Source organism: Zosterops lateralis (assembly GCF_965231275.1).
Source record: "Zosterops lateralis genome assembly, chromosome: 18".
Lineage (NCBI taxonomy): Eukaryota > Metazoa > Chordata > Aves > Passeriformes > Zosteropidae > Zosterops > Zosterops lateralis.
In genome coordinates, this window is record NC_139778.1 from 12,177,964 (window position 1) to 12,196,854 (window position 18,891).

At 43.2% G+C, this 18,891-nt stretch overlaps 1 protein-coding gene across 1 annotated transcript in view; it reads left to right on the forward strand.

Moving 5' to 3' along the window:
* ASPSCR1 (ASPSCR1 tether for SLC2A4, UBX domain containing) overlaps positions 1 to 18,891 on the forward strand; it is a gene marked incomplete at its 5' end in the record, with an annotated part of 34,958 nt that overhangs the window by 155 nt on the left and 15,912 nt on the right. The window contains 11 exons of the mRNA XM_083874469.1: positions 15 to 70; positions 701 to 812; positions 4,488 to 4,588; positions 8,555 to 8,612; positions 9,415 to 9,488; positions 10,271 to 10,688; positions 15,183 to 15,322; positions 16,686 to 16,767; positions 17,598 to 17,664; positions 18,450 to 18,512; positions 18,802 to 18,854. Coding sequence (XP_083730595.1) covers positions 15 to 70; positions 701 to 812; positions 4,488 to 4,588; positions 8,555 to 8,612; positions 9,415 to 9,488; positions 10,271 to 10,688; positions 15,183 to 15,322; positions 16,686 to 16,767; positions 17,598 to 17,664; positions 18,450 to 18,512; positions 18,802 to 18,854 — 1,224 coding nt within the window. The remainder of the gene's footprint in view (positions 1 to 14; positions 71 to 700; positions 813 to 4,487; positions 4,589 to 8,554; positions 8,613 to 9,414; positions 9,489 to 10,270; positions 10,689 to 15,182; positions 15,323 to 16,685; positions 16,768 to 17,597; positions 17,665 to 18,449; positions 18,513 to 18,801; positions 18,855 to 18,891) is intronic.

Here is an 18,891-nt window from a genome sequence, read left to right on the forward strand (position 1 = left end):
TCTTCTCTCCGCAGGTGCTCGAGGAGGTCTGCAGGAAGCAGGGCGGCAGCCCCGGCGAGTACGGCCTGAAGTGAGTGTCTGTCCCGCGGGCCCGGCCCGGCCCGTTCCGCCTGCCCGGGGCCTCTCTCCGAGCCGGGCCCGGCGCTGCTGCAGCCCGCGGCCTGTCCAGGGGGTGCCCGGGCCCGGCGGAGGGACAGCGAGGGGCCGGGGCACACACTGGGCTCTGTTGAGGTCCCCATGTCCCTGCGCCACGTTCCCTGCGCTGCCGGGACACAGGACGAGGCCCCGGGACACCCACGCGTGCCCCTCATCCAGGCCACAGAGCAGCAGCGCCCGGCCCTCCTCTCACCTGGGGCTCTGAGCCTCTGCTTTTAGGGCGTCTCCACTGAGAGCTCATTTGTCTGAGTAGCACAAAAAAACCCAAAAAAACCCCAGCCATTAGTATTTAACCATGCTTGGTTATGTAGTTGGTTGCTGGTTCTCTTTTTAAAACCTTTAAAGGGAGTACATAATTTTGGGTATCTTCTCTGCAACCTCTACAAACTGTTTTGGTGTGCAGCTTAGCTTTTGTTGATGATGCTTTTATAATCATCAATTGTTCATTATTGAATCATGTTCTGTGGCTTCTAGTCAGCCTCCTGGGAATTCTGTTACACAATACACAGACTTTGCATTGCTCACAGGCTCTGTTCTCCTTCAGATTTCAGAGGAATGTTTTGGACCTGTCTTTGCAGTGGAGATTTGCTAGGCTGCCCAACAATGCCAAACTGGAGATGGTGCCAGTCTCTAACAGAGCAGGAGCTGGAGCCTCGGTATGTTCATTTACACAATGTGACCTGGTTTGTTCAGTCACCAGTTGTGCTGATATGATCCCATCAGAGCTGATGGTCCAGAGCACAGCATGGCCAATGCCTACCTGAGAGACCAGCTGAAGACTGGTTGCAATGCAGCCGAAAATGGTAATTAAGTGGCCAAAAGTCTTTACTTAGTCTTCATGAATGTTGGGTAGAAGCTGTGATGGAGATTGGGGTGGTTTGGGGAGCTGAAAAACTAGTAGTCACGGATAGCTAAGAAGTTAAACATCAGTGATGACTAATTCAATTCCCTTTCCTAATTTCTGTTTCAGTTGCTGTTGTCCAGCTCTGGATTTTGACTAAATCTCAGATTCTTACAGAATCCTCTTTTGCTGCTTTCCCAGCATTGGTGTCCATGGTGTGTTCACACAGCTTTAGAGTCTTGTGACATGTTCTGTGTTCATCAGTGGCCAAACGTCCCTATTTGCAAAGGGCTTATGGATGCCGTTTTCTCTAGAAATTATGGCCACTTTTAGGAGTGTAAAAATCTTCCATACATATCCCTGTGGCCATAGACCCAACTTTTCAAGCAGTGGAATAGGTGTTACTGAGAGTGAACTCTTCATGTTGTAAAATTGATGTGTGGTCTTACTTAAGTAGCCTGGGAATGGAAATTTGTCTATCACTAGCAGTCATCTTGCTATTTGTTAACTTCCTAAAAGGAAATTTTCATGTAAGTTTCAGGTCTATTGGTGCTGATCTCTTAATGCCTGTCAGCCAAGCAGTGTCAGTGGTGTTTGTTAAAGGCAGTTGCTCTGGCTGTCACAGAGAGAAACTGATACATTGAAAAGTGAATTTTGTGGTCTGAGAAGGCTTTGGAGTCTCTGCTTTAGTTCACTGTGTAACATAGTTTTGGGGGTCCCTGGTGTTCATATATTTGTTTGTAAAACCTCCATGTTCTTTGTTTTGGCACTAATGCCTTTTTTCTGATTTGGGAGTAGAAAGACATTTGTGCTTCAAATTACGTCTTAACTTTTAAAAATACCACAAACCAGTAGCATCTGCTTAGAATTTTCAGTGAAATGTTGCAGTGGAATGGAGTTTGTCTTCCAGAGAAAAGTATTTCTCTTGAAATGGTGCGATGATGACTTTATCTGACATTTGCATGCAGTTTGGGAGGTACTGAAGGAAAGCAGTGATTTTATTTTTTTTTCCCTGAAAGTATATTGTGAGAAGAGCAAGAAAGACTGTTCACTATTAGGAGAGGGGTTATAGTGTGGAATCATTACTTTAGATCACTAAAGAGAGGAGCTAATAGAAGTATAAGTTGTTACTATTTAGTTGCAGTTCAGCAGAACAATCTGCAGAAGTGAGGCTTCCCTGGGAGTGCTGGTTGCTGTGTCATGAAGGTGAGAAGATGCAGCAAATGCACACCTGAAGAGCGGAGTCTAAACAGAGTCCCTGCCCCACAAACTTCAGCAGATTTTACTTGGGAGAATTTCAGAGTGTAAGAAAAGACTTTGTACAGAGCAACTGACTGAAGAGAATTCCCTGCCACAGGGAGTATGTGTTAAAAAACAGGGAATTTTCTAACAGCCAGGTGACTGTGACTGGGATGTAGTGGCAGCTGAGATGCAGGCTCAGTCGTGCTGGCTAGCTGTGGTAATGTTGGGATGAATTTGATTCTGTGTCTTCTGTTATTCTGTGTTCTGTTAAGATTATGTGTGTGGAAGTAGGTGTGCTTTCCTGTAGTGACAGCAGTTACCCTTGAGACAGATCACAGGTTTTGATAAATCATGAGTTTGTTCACCAAATGTGATGTTTTAAAAATAGAAGGCTCTTGGATTTGCCTTTGCATGTGGAAAACATTGTTTCCTGTGAGACCATTCTTCAGTGAAGAATGGAGCAAATTCCCTTTGTGATGGCAGGTGACGCAGGAGCACCATCAGAACAGCCCTGGTGTTAAAGTTGTCAGCCTCTTGTTTAAGTGTTTGTAAACTTAGACGATAATTGGCACTGGTCTCTATTATTGTATGTAGCCCCTGGGGTTTTTGAAGAGATTCTTCTAATGGACTGAATAGGACTTTCGTGACATGTTTGGCTTTGAACTGCTGCCCAAAAACTGATGCAACTGGTAGTCTGAATTTCTGGGCTGGAGTCTTACAGAATGGTGATGTCAGCTGTCATCGCTCTGCTGTAGCTGAGAATAATCTAAGGCTTGTCTCCCACGTAGGAGAAACCAGGAGGTTGTGTTAGTGGTGGGATGAAACGACATTGTACTGTCAGCGCATTATTAATGATGCCACTGTTTCCGTTATGTAGAAAAATTCCTGTCTCCAGCAGATCAGCATTTGCAGTCCTGTGAGGACTGGTGGGAGCCAAGGCAGATGACAAACATATTCCTCCATGGAAATCACAGTGGATTGCTGGAACATGTGATGTCTCTTTCCCATCTCTCTGTAGCCCCTGCCCTCATGTTTGCACACAGACCTTGCACTCAGTGAGAGGCTGCACTGAGAGTGTTAGTAGGGACATGTGAAAACAGAATGAAACAAAGTGGCTTTGGCTGTCTTGGGCTAATGTCTTTCTCAGGCTCTGAAATAAGGCCAGTTTTTAGACTTATAAAAACTAAAGTTGACTGGAGAAACCCAGTTCTATCTAGTGGCTACAGGACTTTATATGATTTTTCTTTAGACAGGTGAGCTAGTTGGGGAAACTAAAGAGTTAGACATTCTGAAAAAGGCTGAATATTCTCTAAAAGGTAAAGATAACACAGAAGTGCTCTGTCATTCTCTACCTCTTGGTTAGCTGCTAAACTTTTCCCTTGGGTCAATCAGGAGTTTGAATTTCTTCAGGACAGACCCCAGCATATGTTCACTTTAGAAATGCCTTGGATTGATTGATTGATTGATTGATTGTTGGGGGAGGTAGGGAAGCAATTCTCTAAAGTCTGTGTGGCGCCTGAGAACGTTTGCAGATATTCTCATTCCAGGTTGGAAAGGACCTGTTAAAATTGGCCACTGGCTGGCCCTTGCCTTTCTCTGCAGGTGTTCAAGAACTTGATATACCGACTGGAATTATTGTTGAGATTTTTTGTTACTTCACTCTTAAATTGTGTGTCAAAATGCAATGGTTAGGCAGCATTAGTGAGTTGCAAGTTACAAATGTCATTACTTTGGACTAGTTGTTTAGGATAGATGAGAACTGTGTTAATTGTTTCTGTGTGTGGATATCCAAGTAAACTGTTTTATCCTAAGGAAATTGTTCTGCAAAATGATGCTGCAATTGACAGAGCTCTGTGTTGGTGTTTTAGGTGGTGCAGCTGCATCAGTCATGTCCGAGTTATTGGAATTTGTTTTATGTATCTGTGAAAACCCTTAATGTAAAGTTTCATCTGGTATAAAATAGAACACCTCCATTGCTCATGATGGCACATTATTTGGGATGTTTGCATTGGCTTTTCTCTGAATATGTTCTAGTTCAAGATATGGCAGGGGAGAGGGGCCCATGAGAGCTGGTTAGTATTCCAGGATGGCCTCCCCCATGCTCAGGAGCCATTCATCCCAACAAACAGGAATCCAGGCCAGAATGCCTGCACAGATGAACAAGGAGCACTGAAATATTTTAAAAAGTTGTGAAGAAAAATAAGCTTTCCTTCAGTTTTATGATAAATTCATTGTGGTGTTCTTACAGGTTCGGATAGCATTACAACTAGATGATGGCTCCCGTTTGCAAGACACCTTCCTCTGCCAACAGACCTTGTGGGAAGTTCTCAACCATTTTGCAAAGATCAGGTGAGCAATGCAGTGAGAAAATACTTGTTTGGATGGATCTCTGCATGCCACTAATTACTTGTTACGGTGACCCAGCTAAATCCTTCAGATCTGTAGAATTTGCATTTATTTGATGGCGATTTCTCCTTTATATCTAAACAGAGATGTTTGTATTTTTGTTGCTCTTTCAGATTAGATAATCCATAGTTTTATTACAGTTTTTTACAGGAGTATCACTCCTGATTCAGGTCATAAAATGTAACAAGCTGCTAAAGCTGTGAAGATACTGGGATGTGTTGCACCACCTTTCTTTTACACAAACCTGTTTGAAGTTAAGTTGCTGCTAGAGATGTGTGTGTCAAGCCTGGGTGATCTGGATCCCTGGTATTTCTGTGCTGCAGTTCCCTGTAGTGCAGGGGATTCTTTCATATGGGTTGCTGTTGCTTTTGAGGCTTTCTGTTGTGCAAGTCCTTCAAGGAAATCTGGAGCTCTCAGCAGGTTAAGGTGGAATCTTCAAAAGACTCATTAGATCCTGTTTAAATGGAAGAATTTCTGGTTCTACATTTTTTGAATATGTGCATGGGTTAGAAGTCTTACTATTTTAGTCCAGTCTACATGAAGTGCTACCTCTTGTCTTTAGCCTTGATTTTAAAAGGCTGTATTGTTTTAAAATGTCAAGCTAATAAAGTTTTCTCAAAGAAAGGCATTTCTTTTCTATTTTTCATGGTTTGGAAGAGGAAGCCTTGAAGCTGTGACAGCCATTCTGTTTTTAATCATGGACCAGGTCTACAATGTGACATTTATTCATAAATAAAGGCACAGTATTCATGCAAATGCTAGAGATAAAAGAATTATCTTTCTTTTAATTGAGGAAAGAGGTAGGACAAAAACCACAGGTGTAATTTTCCTGGGTGTTTTAAGTCCCCTCTTGTCCCTTTCTGTGCCCTCTGTGAGGAGAGGAGTGCCTGTTGCAGTTTGGGGACTGCTGGACTAGTGGGAGGTGATAATTATTGACAATGACAATCTTTGTGTGGCTTTGTCATGTATCAGTTGATTGTTTCTTTGGTTTAAATTTTGAGCTTTTCATAAAATTTTGCTCTTTCAAAGTGGTTTTATTGGTTACAGGTCATTGTAGTGTTACTAGTTAAGATGCATGTTGCTCTTCTTAAGCTTTTGACTGCTGCAGTTTGCTAAGCATTCATAACTTCAGTTCAGAGCACAGCTGCTCTTTTCTGCCCTCTGGAAGCCGAGTTCAGATGTTTGGATGGACTTTGCAATCTTGGTTAATTCAACAAGCAGCAAAGGTGCTGTGTGTGGTTTAGTCACAGGACAAGCTGGATCTACAGCCATCCGTATGGATTTAATGGGCCGCGTTGCTGTTGAATGTGTTTTGATGCAGTTGACTAACCAGTCAGCTAATTGTTGATGTTTGCTGAATCCTCCCTTGGACTTTCCAACTGGAGATGTTTTCCTGGAATGCTCAGCCGCTCTAAGTGCGTGAGGGGAAGTATTCTAAATCCACTGGAATTTCCCCTGGGTTTCCAGCATCCATCTTGGCTAATTGGGTCTGAAGACGGTCTGGAAGCTATTGTAGGGCTGCTCCTCCTCTCAGCGTGCGGCAGTCCTTGCACAAGATGTTTACAGGCCCTGTCAGATCACTACATGAAGGAATCTAATCTGCTTGCCGTTCCCCTTCTGAAGAGCAGCACATCAAAGAGAGGACAGTATGTTTGATGTGTGTGCTTGCCTCAGTGGGTGCATGTAATGGATTAGCAGCAGCTGGAGGAGGAGCCTGCTGCTTCCAAGAGTTAGACAAAAATAAGTCTCTGGGGATCTTTGCGTGGAGTCTGTGCTTCAGAGGCTGGTTGAGGGCACAGTCTTGTCTGCCCTGTGAGCAAGAAGCCCTTGTTTCTATCTCCCATTCTTGCCTGCCTTGCAGCTTCAGCAGCTTTATGGGCTGTTGTCCATGGAGCAGTTGCACTTTGGACACTCAGGGACATCTTTGATAGTCATTATGATTCTTTACTACTTCTGTGGGGTCATTCATTCGATATTTTCTGTACATTTTTAGAAGACTCTTGAAAGAATTGCTTGGATAGAAGCGAAAAGCATTTTTTGGAAAAGTGAATGAAACCAGATTGTATAAGTCAAACTGGCTTCCTCTCCCATTGGTCCTTGGTGAGAACATGTTCCATTGTGCCTAAGGTTTTTTTTCTCCTAAATCTTTGTCATCCACCTTTCCTGACAGACAGCAGCTTGATATTCAAGCTTTTATTCCCTGAGCTGTTCTGTCTGCCTTTTCTGTGATTCCATACTGTTTCTCTGTGTCTCACCAGTCCTTTATCTTTTGTTCACAATATTGAGGGTTCCTCAAGGGATACAGCTAATCTTAATTGGAAGCAAAACCTATTGAAAATAAGGTGGGGATGAGTGTCTTTCCTAAATTGCCTGGAGAAGTCTGAGTGCAGTAACCTGCTATGGTGTGCTAAAGGCACGCTGGTGATCTTTTGTTCCAATTCTCCAATTGAGACAAGGTTTGGTTTTTTTCTGCCTTTCATCATCAGGCATTGGCTCTGGGAATTTCCTCAGGTACTGCTGCCAGAGGAGTGAGGGAGGCTGGAGCCTGGGTCTTGTATCACAAGACAATGTTCTTTTGTATGAGCAACTTAATCTCTCGATTCCTGCAGAGCATTGCATAGTGCTTTTTGTTCCTGAAAGAGAATAACTAATTGCAGGATCATAAATAAGCAATCCTATTGTACTGTTGGTCTGGTTGTTCACCTTGAGTCAGAGAGTTAACTGTATTTCATAGTCTGAGACTTGAATATAGTATTTTGGATGCTCTGGTGTGTCTCTTACTTTCTGCACAGTGGGATTTGTTGTGGTGGCTGGGAGAAGTGTTCTGAAGTAGTGGTTTTACAGTCTTGGTACTATAAACTCCTTGGAATATGTTGCAGCTGGTCTGGAAGTAGTTCTCAGCTGCTGACTTTCCTGAGATAGACATGACCCTCAGGCCTGGTTTTGTAGCTTGCTCTGTTTGGATTTGTTCTCCCTCTGGGTTTCCTTGTGACCCACCTTGTCCCATACTGATTGTCTCTCACTGATTCCAGTGCTTCAGTGTAATGTCCTGGCTCATTCTGTGAGGCCTCTTCTATAGACATCTGAGGATTTCTTGCTGAAAGTGTCAATCCTTTTTTTTCCCCTTTTGAAATCACATTGTCTTGGCTGGATGAGAACTGAGACTTGCTGTGATGGGCTATGATTGTACTTTCCCTGTCTTTCGTATTTAATCAAGTGAATATATAATAAAGCTTCTCTTTTACTGGAATGGCTCAGAATTGCTTATCTAGAGAAAAGTGGAAAGAGTAGCATCTTACTGGTTTTCCCCCATCTCAGTGTTATGAGTCCTTCACTTCTGTCTTCCTCTGCAGATGGGCTGATGGGAGAATCTGAAAGTTTATGCTTTGTTTTTCTTTATTTACTTTCTCTTTTCTTTTTTTAAAATGATACTAAGGCAAGTTTCTTGTTCTCAGTTGATCTGCTTTAGAGTGGGATTTAATTTTGTTTGTTGCTGTGCATATGTGAAAAGAAATGGAACCTCTCCCCAGTGAAAGTTCAGTCTAAACCGTAATGAAATTTTAAACTTGGATTAAAAAGAGCAAATATAACTGAATAATGTTTCAGATTGGGTACTGAGGCACACAAAGAGTGATGAGCTAAATTTATCTAGTAAGATCAGTTAATTTCAGAATTTACTTTAATTATTTCTTTGTTTTTAAACTTCTGGGCTGTGTTTAAGAAAAAGTGAATGCATCGAAGCAAATTGTTTACCTGATGTCTAATAGTGATCCTGTGAACTGTAAACTCCATGGAGAAACATGGATGACAGTGTTCCCAGCTGATTTCACTTTGCACTGTGACTCTGCACTGGTTTTGGAGGGGGAAGGCTGTTCTGCAGATGCTGCAGTGTTTTGCTCTCTCTTGCAGGGAGCTGATGGAAGAGCACGGTGAATTGTCTCCAGTCTGTATTTACATGCGAGATGAGGTAAGGCAGCAAGGGCCTCTCAACTGTCTCATGTCCCTAAAACATAAGAAAACTTAGCTCTGCTTTCCAACCTGGAAAGTGTTTCCTTTGAACTTTCTTGAGAGGGGAAGTAGAAAAATGTTGGTCTTTTCAAAGCATGACGTGTCTGTATGGAAAAAAGCTCTCTTGGAACGTAACCTTGTGCCGTTGAGACCTCTGAGCCCATAAAATGAGCTCAATGACCTATTTGTGTTTTTCTTTCCAACTTCTTTTAAAGCTTGAGTCAAAACAGTGTTTTCATTTTAGTAAATATTTGCTTTTCTCTGTTTTGATCTTTTGCTATTAATGTTTTGTTAAATATTTTGTATGTGGATATTATGGAATTCACTCTCCCTAGCTGTCCCCTTTACTTCCCACTGACCTCTGTGGACAGATCGTCTTTATTCTGGAATAGGTCATTACAGATGGATAGGAGGTGTATGTAAGGAAATCCTCTGTCTTGCAGCTCTGAGATGTTGCCTGTCGTTTAAGTTCTGACATAAAAGTAACTTTGCTGTAGTTGGATCCCACTTGGATGTGTGTATGGGATGAAAATATATGTAGGTCACCTTCCATTGAGATGATTTAATAAGCCCTGAATTTGGTAAAACAGTACAGGTTGATACATATGAATTCAGGTCTGATTTCCAGCTGCAGGAGTGTGTTTTTACCTGTATCTTGTGTTGTGTGGTGTTTCTTTGGATACAGGCTTCTTTCTATACAGAGCTTTACGTGCTCTCCTGGGGAATCAGGCCATAATTACTCTCCTCTGGTTTTGTTGCAGATATCAGGAAAAGATGCCCTGGAGAAGACAACACTGAAATCACTTGGCCTGATGGGAGGCAATGCCATTGTCAGGTTGGGAGAAGCAAAGTTTGGCCTCTTTATTTTCCCTTTCCACTCTGATGGTGAATTAATTTTGTTTCAAGTACCAAAAGAAAGACAAAGAAAAAGAAAAAAAGAAGTCACAGAAAAAGATGCCAAACTAAAACATTGCTGCACTCAGAAATTATTGCATTTGCCTGTTTATCTCAAACTGCTGCCCAGATGTGCTTCGCACAGCAGCAGATGCTGGCACTGACCAGTCATGTGCAGATTAAAAGAGCTTGTTTGTTTGTTTTTTCCTTTTTTTTTTTTTTTTTTTTTCTTTCTTCTTTGAGTGGAACAGACAATTCAAAGTTAAAAGTCTCTTTTGAGAGGGCAATCAGCTACCACTTCATTCTTCCCTGCTCTGGATCTCAGGCACGTAACTTCCAGCCTCTGCAGGCCCTGCTGGCTTTTGTGGGGGGCGAGTTTGGGGCAGGAGCAACCTTTCTGTGATCTCCTGGCCAGCTCTCTGCAGTATATACAGAAGACAGGAGTGATTAGAAGCTATGCTTTATGACTGAGTGCTGTTTTTCTCCTTCTTCCAGAGGAGCAGGTCCCTGTTCTGTTGTTTTGCACAACCTCCTGACCCCCTACCCTACACTTCACTGTAACTGGAGCTTATTCTCTGTAAGCATCTGGAAGAAGAAAGTTGTTAAATCAGAGTGTATTTGAGGCATCTGTTGTCTTTGTGTCGTGGACACATTGAGAACAGGGAGGGCAGTACTCTCAGGATTATGATTTTATTTTTATTCCTTTTGGTGTTTTCTTTTAAGAGTTGTCATGAAGAAATGCGGCTCATCTGGTGGGGAGGAAGCTGTGGGTGCTGTGGTGCCTTGTAACGAGCCAACAGTGAGGCAAGGCTCTATGGAAGAAGCAGTGGATGTGCCTCTACCTCAAGCAAGCACATTTCCAAAGGACTTGGAGCACAGGGATGGGGCTGTATCCTTAAACAGTTGCACACACAAGCAAGACTCAATTAAAGATTCTCCTGCTAGCTTGGAGGAGCCACGGCATTCCCCAGAGCCTGAGCCTGCCCCATTTGTCCCTTTTTTTGGAGATGGAGAGCATCTGGGGGACTCTCCTGTAGCTGTACCATCTTCAAAGCTGCCAACAACTTTTTCCAGCCCTGGAGGCCCTTCTAAGCCAAAGAAGTCCAAGAATTGCCAAGAACTGCGAAAGGAGCAAGAACAGGTAAGGGAAAACGTGTTTGCAGTTCAGGCAACAAAGGCCTTTTTTTTAATCCTGCCTTGCCCGAGGCTGCACTCCCATGAGGAAAAAGATGTTTCCAGATTTAGGACTTTTTCCCTATGTCACAGGATTAGGTGCCTTGATAACATATAGTTCTGCCTGAGTTCAGAAAGGGAGTAGGAAGGAAAAAAGGATTTGAATTTAGGGATTTGCTGTCCAGAGGCAGGCAAAACTTTGAATCTCTAGGTATCCTTGATGAATAGTTCAAATAGAGGCAACACAGCTGCATTAAATCACAGTCCAGAAGATCCTCCACCTCAGTGCCTCAGATATCATGAAGAGATGCCCACTTTGTTACCTGAGCCCTGTGACTTAATTTTCTTAGTATTGCAGATGAAGCAGAAACCTTCCATCCTTTTCCTTTTGTATTTCTGCTGCTTATAGAAGTGTTTTTTGTCTTAATCTAAAATATCTAGCTTCTTAAATAGTGTACCTCTCTCTAGCTATTTCCCAGAAAGACAGATTGCACATCTCACCATCGCTGGTGTCTCTGAAATAAAACTGTGTTTGTTAGAATTAAAAGTGCTCGAGCCTCTGTTGTGATACCAGAACTGATGGCTGAAAAGTGCTGTGATCCCATTGCAGAGTGGCCTGGGAATGACATTGAAGTGTGTTTTCTGTAGGGCAGCTGTACAGAATTGAATGCCTTCAGGAAGGTTGGGTATGTCTGGCAAGTGGTGCAACATGAAGTACAGGAGCCATTCAGTTACTAATTTACTCCTTGTTACTATGCCCCGAGAGTTTCCCATTCTGGGTTCTCAGCGAGCAGCTCTTTTCTTGCTCCTTTGGCTCATCACTGGGGCCGACTTTCATGTTCAGAGATGCCCTTTGTTGTTTCTGACTCTTTGGTACCTCCTAGAGTTGGAGGTTTGAATCTCCTCTGGTCTGATCCAGCCAGGATTGAACAATAGAAAGCTATAAGTAGAAAGAAAGGATGCCTGGGGAACTTCAAAGGGAGCTTAGTTCAGGAGAAATTTAGCAAGACTCTGAATGCTTTCATGTTGATGTAGACACTGTACCTTAGTTGACTTCTTTGTGGTTGCAGCCTATTTTTGAAGAGTTCTGAATTGTTTAGGAACAGAAGCCAGACCCTGGAAAGGACTCTGGAGTAGTCATGAACTGCAAAAGTAGTAGAAAAAGGCTATGCCAACCTGCAGTGGTGAATATTTCAGTATATTAGAAAAATGTTTGGATCTGTCTAATCAGTGTTACTTAACCTTTTGGAACAGACCATTAACATGGAGAATTAAACAGTAGGCTGGGTGATTTGTCCAGTCTCGTGTGTTTCTTGCTTCATTTGCACTCTTGTCTGAGGGATTTGGAAAGGAGGAGTTTCCATTGTGTCTGGGAAGGGAGAAGTGCAGGGGTTTGTGGTGGTATCCTTCACCAGTCTTGCTGCCCACATTTCTCTGTGCGCTGGTGGGAGGCAGAGCTCCATCATTTCACTGACTTCAGGGCCTGATGTGGAGCTTTTGGGCATGGTCTGAGTGGTGGTGACTGAAGGACTCACATGAACTGATGTCTTTCTCAGAACTGCAGTCCATTTCAAGCCATTTCTGGAGCCAGCTGCCCTTCCACTCTGAGAGCAGCTTTGGAAGCAGCTGCAGATTCTGTTGGGGGAGTTGTGTCCTTGTGTTAAACAGCATGTGATTTTGACGGCTGCTTTCAAGCCCTTTGATCTCTGTTACTTTTGCTGCTGATTGATTACATTTTGTTCCCTCCTCCACTCCTGCCATCTTCCACTCTCCTCCCAGCAGCAACAGCCAAGCAGGGCTAGCCACATGGCATCTGCTTTTTGTCCTTTTTCAGTACTGAGGAAAAAAACCCAAAACAAAACAAATTATTTTTAAACATCAAAGGTCCATTTTTGTAAAAGAATCTTCCCATTAATGCTTTGCCTGTGTGTGGTTTTTGAAGCTGAAGAGAGGCTGGATAAAATCTGTGCCGGCATCCCTTCGTTTCTTGGGCTAAAGATGGTTTACAGACAGCTGCAAGCTGACTTTGATGTCAGAATGTTAATTATTAGAAGGTAACTTTAAACCAGATTCACCATGAGATTAGAGCTCCCAGAGGTGGTGGGGAGGAAGTGGGTCTCTGGGGAGAGTTTGCTGCTGTGGAAAGCATAATGATCACTATTTCACTTAAATGCTAAGAGCAGCTTACCTGCTTCCTTGGGACCGGGATGGTGACCACAGAGTGAACTGCATTCCTCCTGACACCTGACTTTGTCACACAGGCTGCTCTTTTGTAAATGTTTCTGTGAACAGATGGCTTCAGCCTCATGGTGAAAAGTGCCTGACATTCCAACTTTGGAAGAAGGATAGACTTTGAAGAAGGAAAGTGCCAAACCTTAGCGCAGCATCTTTGGCTCCTGGAAGAAGCAGGACAGCAAAATGCACTGTTTACTTTCCTCCAGTTTACATAATGGAAAGTAGAACATCCGTATGGTGGCCATTTATTGTTACAGGAGATAGTTATCTTGTATCACAGTTGTAGAAAACACTGTGTGTGCAGTGGGCTGGGAAGTGGGTTAGTATTCCTGGAGTCTCTTTTGTAATCATTGTGGGAAGTTAATTTTTGGGTTCTGTCCACGCTTTAGGATTGTTGGAGCCCACAGCAAGGAAGAGGAGTGAACACTTAGGGCTGGAATATCTGTCTGCCTTGTGCCATCTTGTGATTGCCTGTGCCTTGGCAGATGCCATTAGCTGTCACCATAATTTGGAGAGGGGCTGGCCCTTTCCCTGTGGAATCCCACTGCTGCTGGGATTAACTGAGGTCCTTGTTAGAGCCAGTATTAAATGATAACTTTAGGATTTGCTAATGCAGACTTCAGAGTTCTCTCCCTTGTATCCATCACCCTTCACAGCATGCCATAGGATATGCCTCCTCAGTCTTTTGGGTTTGGGCTTTTTCAGAAGGTGTCTGCTTTCACTGCATGTTTAGAGTGAAATGAACATCCAGCCTGTTTGAGGAGACTAAAGTACACCTGGTTCTTGGGGAGGCCTGATTAATTCTCCTCTGGCCTCTGACATAGATGTGCCCTCACTGGAGCATCAGTGGGCAGTGGTTGGGATCATGGTGCAGCCTGATTCTTCCCTGCGGATGGTCCTGGGCACTTGGGGTCCTTCCTGCAGCCCTGGCTCCCCCGCCCCGGCCGGGGAAAGCTGCAGTCAGGCTCCTTTACCCGCTCGTTAGGGCTGACCCTGCTCAACTTTCTAAAAGTAGCCAAAGGTCCCACCCACACAACCTCGATCTTTTAATTTCTCAAATTACCCTTTGGTGCCCACAAGTAGAGTGAACATTGCCTTGTAATTTGTGTTGTGCTTTAGACAATTGAGAAGACTCCTGTTCCCAAGTTGCCAGTGCCTGGCGCTGGCAGCTGCGGGAGGGGTGAGTGGATGGAGGTCGGGGTGTTAATTAGCATTGGAAAGAGTGTATGAGAGAATGAGGGGAGAAGAAATGGGCAACGGGTTCATTCCAGAACCTGTGGCATTGTCAAACTGGCAGCTGACTGGGAAGAAGTGCTGGATTAACTACCAAAGTGTTTGTTCCTGGGAGCCTCTTCAGGCACAAGCTGTGTCCCCCCTGCATCTCCTGTAGCCTTCAGTATGCTGTTCTCCATGTTTGCAAGCTTTGTTCCTTTAAACAGTTTTGGAATTTAAAAAGTTTGACTTGTTTGAGAGCCAGGAGGTGTAACTGTTTCTTGTGTGCTTGACTCTGGCCATGGTTTGTATTCACATGCAGGCACAGCTGCTGCTTTGGGCAAAAGAGTAGTCAGCTCATAACCTTTCCTGGGGAGAGATCCATTAAAGTCCTGCTGCCTGCAGAGATGGCAAATGCTCTTGATCTCAGTGGTTGGGGCTTCCATTTGGGTTTTTCAGGGGATTGTCAGTCTTGGTATTGGCTTGTTTTGTTTTGATTTTTTCATAACTGCAACCGCAGTTCTAGGCTGGGCCCAGTTGCACTGGAAAGTTTGCCATCATGACACCCAGCTCTGGGCTCTGGGGGAGCAGCAGCCAGGCTCTCTGTGCCCTGCTGGGCAGATGAGAGGGCTTGTCTGTGTGCTTGGAGTGCCTGCTCTCAGCTCTGGTGTGTAGGGAAGTTGCCAGTAAATGTATTAAGTGCCTTTATTGCAGCCCTGCTCTTCTGCATCTGTGTGCTCTGATGCAGCAAAGGCTGATCTCCGGGTGGGGTACTCACTTTGTAAGTGCAAAACAAAAGGGTTTCACTGTTTAAGGGATCTTTCTGCGCACCAGAAAAATCAAGGTAAAATTTTGAAAGGCGTGCAATGAAACCCTGCAGTGGTTTAGTTCAGAGAGCTGAACAGGTCAAAAGACAGTTTGCAAATACTGTCCTTTTCCTCTTTTTCAGGAACCTTATAAGGTAAGCAGAGCAATGCATTTAAAACTAATTGAAGTGCATTTTTTTAATCTGTAGCTTGTAGAACGAGAGCCCCTTATATGTCACTTAGACCTACTGGAACAACATTCTGATGGCCCAGAAGAGCTTCCTGATGAATTTTTTGAAGTCACAGTGGATGATGTACGGAAACGTTTGGCACAGCTTCAGAATGAGAGGCAAGTTCCCTTTCTGCTGTGAGTGAGATTTGCTGTGTCCTGTTGTTGAGCAGAGTGACAGTGATCAACAGAGCTTGTTGCATTTTTGACCAGTAAGAAACACCTTATATTCTAATAACAGAATTAACCTTTTATTAGACCTCATCAGAAAGACCAACTTAGCCACAAGTCACGACCTGAGAGTGTTTGGAGCAGGCACTCACACACACACACACGTAGCAATAACAGGAAGCTGACTAACGATGTATTGCACTGTTCAGGTAGCTTGCTTTCAAATATTTATGAATTTACTTCATCGAACTTCAGTTCAATAAAAACTCAGATGAAGATAACCTGGCCTTCCTGCCACAGCAGCATTTTGCTATGTTCCTTAAAGAAATTAATTTCATGAATGTATTTGGTTTCAAGTGGATCAAAGCATTCCTTTAAGCATTGCAATAACTCTCCAAGACTGTGGAACAGTCTCCTTTATGCTATAGCCAAGTCCAAGTTGAACTTTTTACTTAGAGTTGATTCTTTTCCCACAGGCCACTGAGTACACAGAATATTGCCTGAAAATTGCTCTGCTGCTTGTGGGTCTGGAGTATTTAGTGGTACAAATGTAGAGTCGTTTGATTGGGGATTACTGGAATACAGACCCCCCAAAATACCCAATTTCTAAATTTGCTGATGCTTTCCCCTTACGGCCAGAGATAAAAATAAAGCCAAGTTTCACATCAGTTACTTGGATACAAAGAAAAGGTACTACAGCTGAGCATGGAATCTGTTTGGTCTAAGCTAATTTCACTATTTATGGGCAAATATGTAATTATTTTCTTACATTTATTGTTTTGTATTAGATACAAGAAGACTTTTATTTTGTACCCACTATTCCTTTTAATAACAGTCTATTCCTTTTGATAACAGTCTATTCCTTTTAATAACAGTCTACAATGCTAGTTCTTGAATGATCTGAAGCTTTTCATTTTTTTTTCCCTGTTGTTAATTAATACTTACTAATTTTTTGTGCCAGCATTGTTTTTCAAGTTCACTAGCTCTTCTGCCCGTGTGGAGTAATCATGTCCAACCCTAGTCTCTACTTTATTGGATTAATTAGTCCATCTCTTCTTGAGTAGTCTAAGCAGACTTTGCTGTCCTCTTAGGATCTTTTCTTGCATCTGCTGTTGTGAACTTACCTTTAAATTTGTACAACAAAAGTAATGTTATATAGTATTGTTGCTGATGTTCAGTAGTTTCAGGAGATGGGGAAAATGCTGTGAGAGATGCAGCAAACAGTTGAGCAGTTCTCATCAGCCCTGCTTTTTAATGAAGTAAAAATACATCATAAAATTACAGACAACTTGTCTTCTTTCCATGTCTGTAGGAAACGCCTGGAAGAAGCTCCACTGATGACAAAGTCCTTGAGGGAGTCCCAGATGAAGGAGAAGTTGGAGCGTTACCCAAAGGTTGTATTTGTCCATTTTTCAGTCCCTCTGGCTAGTCCAGACTTGGGGATTCAGTACCTTGGGATTCAGTTGTGATCAACAGGCCCTTAGGCTACTTAGAGGAAGTTTTTTCAAAATCCCACTCCTATTAATTGTTTGTGGGACTTGCATAACAGTTGTGCCATGTGAACACAGCTGTACTGTAGTATGGTAATATGGTAATGTGTCACTAGTTGAGGGACAGGCAGTCCAGTTGCTTGTGTTCTGTTACAGATGTCTCAAAACCCTTCTGTTGTGCACACATCAGTCAGTATGACTGAGCCTTCCTGCCTGCCTCTGTAGACATTTTGTTAGAATCTCATTGAAAGTTAAGTGATTCAATGTTACAAGTTGGTTTGATTTTACTCTGTGACTATGATCCTTGTACAGTTCTCAAGTTAAGTGCTTTCTGACCCAGCTGAAGTACAAAGGTCAGAGGGGTATGTCAGGATTCCCACTGCTGTGGGTGCATTAGGATGCCAATAAACTGTCTGCGCCTGTACATGAGGGACTGTCTTTGCTGTTTGTGCATCATTTAGCACAGGGAGCTCCTACTCTCTGAGCAAGTGCTGCTGCATTTTACATTGTGGTGCTTTGACAGATGAGCTCTTGTGCCCCTGTTGAAAGCCAGGCAGCCCTTGTTCCCTGAGAAGCTGCACAGCACTGTAAGCCAGGTTGATCTTCTATCCCTGTAAATATCTCAGGTCTCCCCATTAAAAAAAACCCAAAGAAACAACTTGCAGATTCTAAACCAAGGAGAGGTGTCACAGAGTGATAAACCACTGTCCTAATTGGCTTTGTCTCTTCTTTAGGTGGTGTTGAGGATTCGTTTTCCAGACCGCCACGTTCTGCAGGGGTTCTTCCATCCCACTGAAACTGGTGAGACTGATCACCCCTTCAAGCCTGTGCTGCTGTAACTCATGGCTCCCACCAGGACAGCAGAGAGTGTGTCTGAACAGATCTTTCTGTTGCCTGGCAAAGTAAAGCTGCTCTGAAAAAGCAGCAGTAGCTAGTTACACTGCTGTTGTAGGAATGGACTAAGAAGAGACTTTGGGCTAGTTAAGATAGCTAAGGGCTACCTGGCAGAGATGACAAAATACTTGTCCTTATGTGGAAGCTGTCCCACTTGGCATCCCCTTGTTTATGTCTAAATGATGTATTACTGGGATGTATTTGGAGACTTCATCTGTGTTTATGCGTAAAACATTTTGGGGGAAGCACAACACTCCCTTCCCCAATCCAAAACAAACCCAAAAAACAGGAAGGAGAAAAAAATCAACTTCATCAACTGTACTAAGAGAGGATGTACGTTTATGGTTCTGTCAGTTCACAAAAAGCAATCAGACCATGCACCAAGTAGCTTTTACTGTTATTACTGGAGAGCCTCTTATTTTCAGCTGTCAGCCGTGGTTACCTGCACAAAGTTTTTTGATAATTTTGTGGGCATCCTTAGATTTTTCCTAGGGACCAGCATGTCAGAGTGATTTGTTTTGTTTAGTTTTTTTTTCTACAAGAAATTTGTGATAGCAGCTGTGTACTTTGGAGGAAAAGGCAATCTCCATATCTTCTAGAGGGCATTTGTGCTGTTACAAGTTAGCCTTCTTGCTCAACATTTAAAGTACCAAATGTAATTTAGCAAACCCTTCTCTCTTTTTTTTCCACAGTTGGCATTTTGAGAGACTTTGTAAGAAGCCACCTTGCTGATCCAGAGTTGCCATTTTACTTGTGTGAGTGCTGTTGGTAATATTTGGCCTTACTTTACAAAGACTGTTGCTAGCTATGGGGTGTTGGTGCCTGAGATATGACCTGGGAAGGAGAGCCTTCCCTAAAACGCAGCTTCACGGTGCAAAGAAGGTGTAACCTGCTCCCTTAGCCATGTTATGCTTCTGCCTAAAAAGCAGCATCTGTGGGCATATGAACATGTCACCCCTTCAGAGAGCAGAGATCCTCCCATACCTGTGTTTGATGTTCTGGTTGCTAGGTGGTCCTGTTTTATAACTTGTTTTTTAACTTCAGTTGTTGCACCTCCCAGAATCATCTTGAACGATGAAAGTCTGACGCTGTTTGAGGTAAGGACTCACACATGGGCTCTGATTCTCTCTGCTT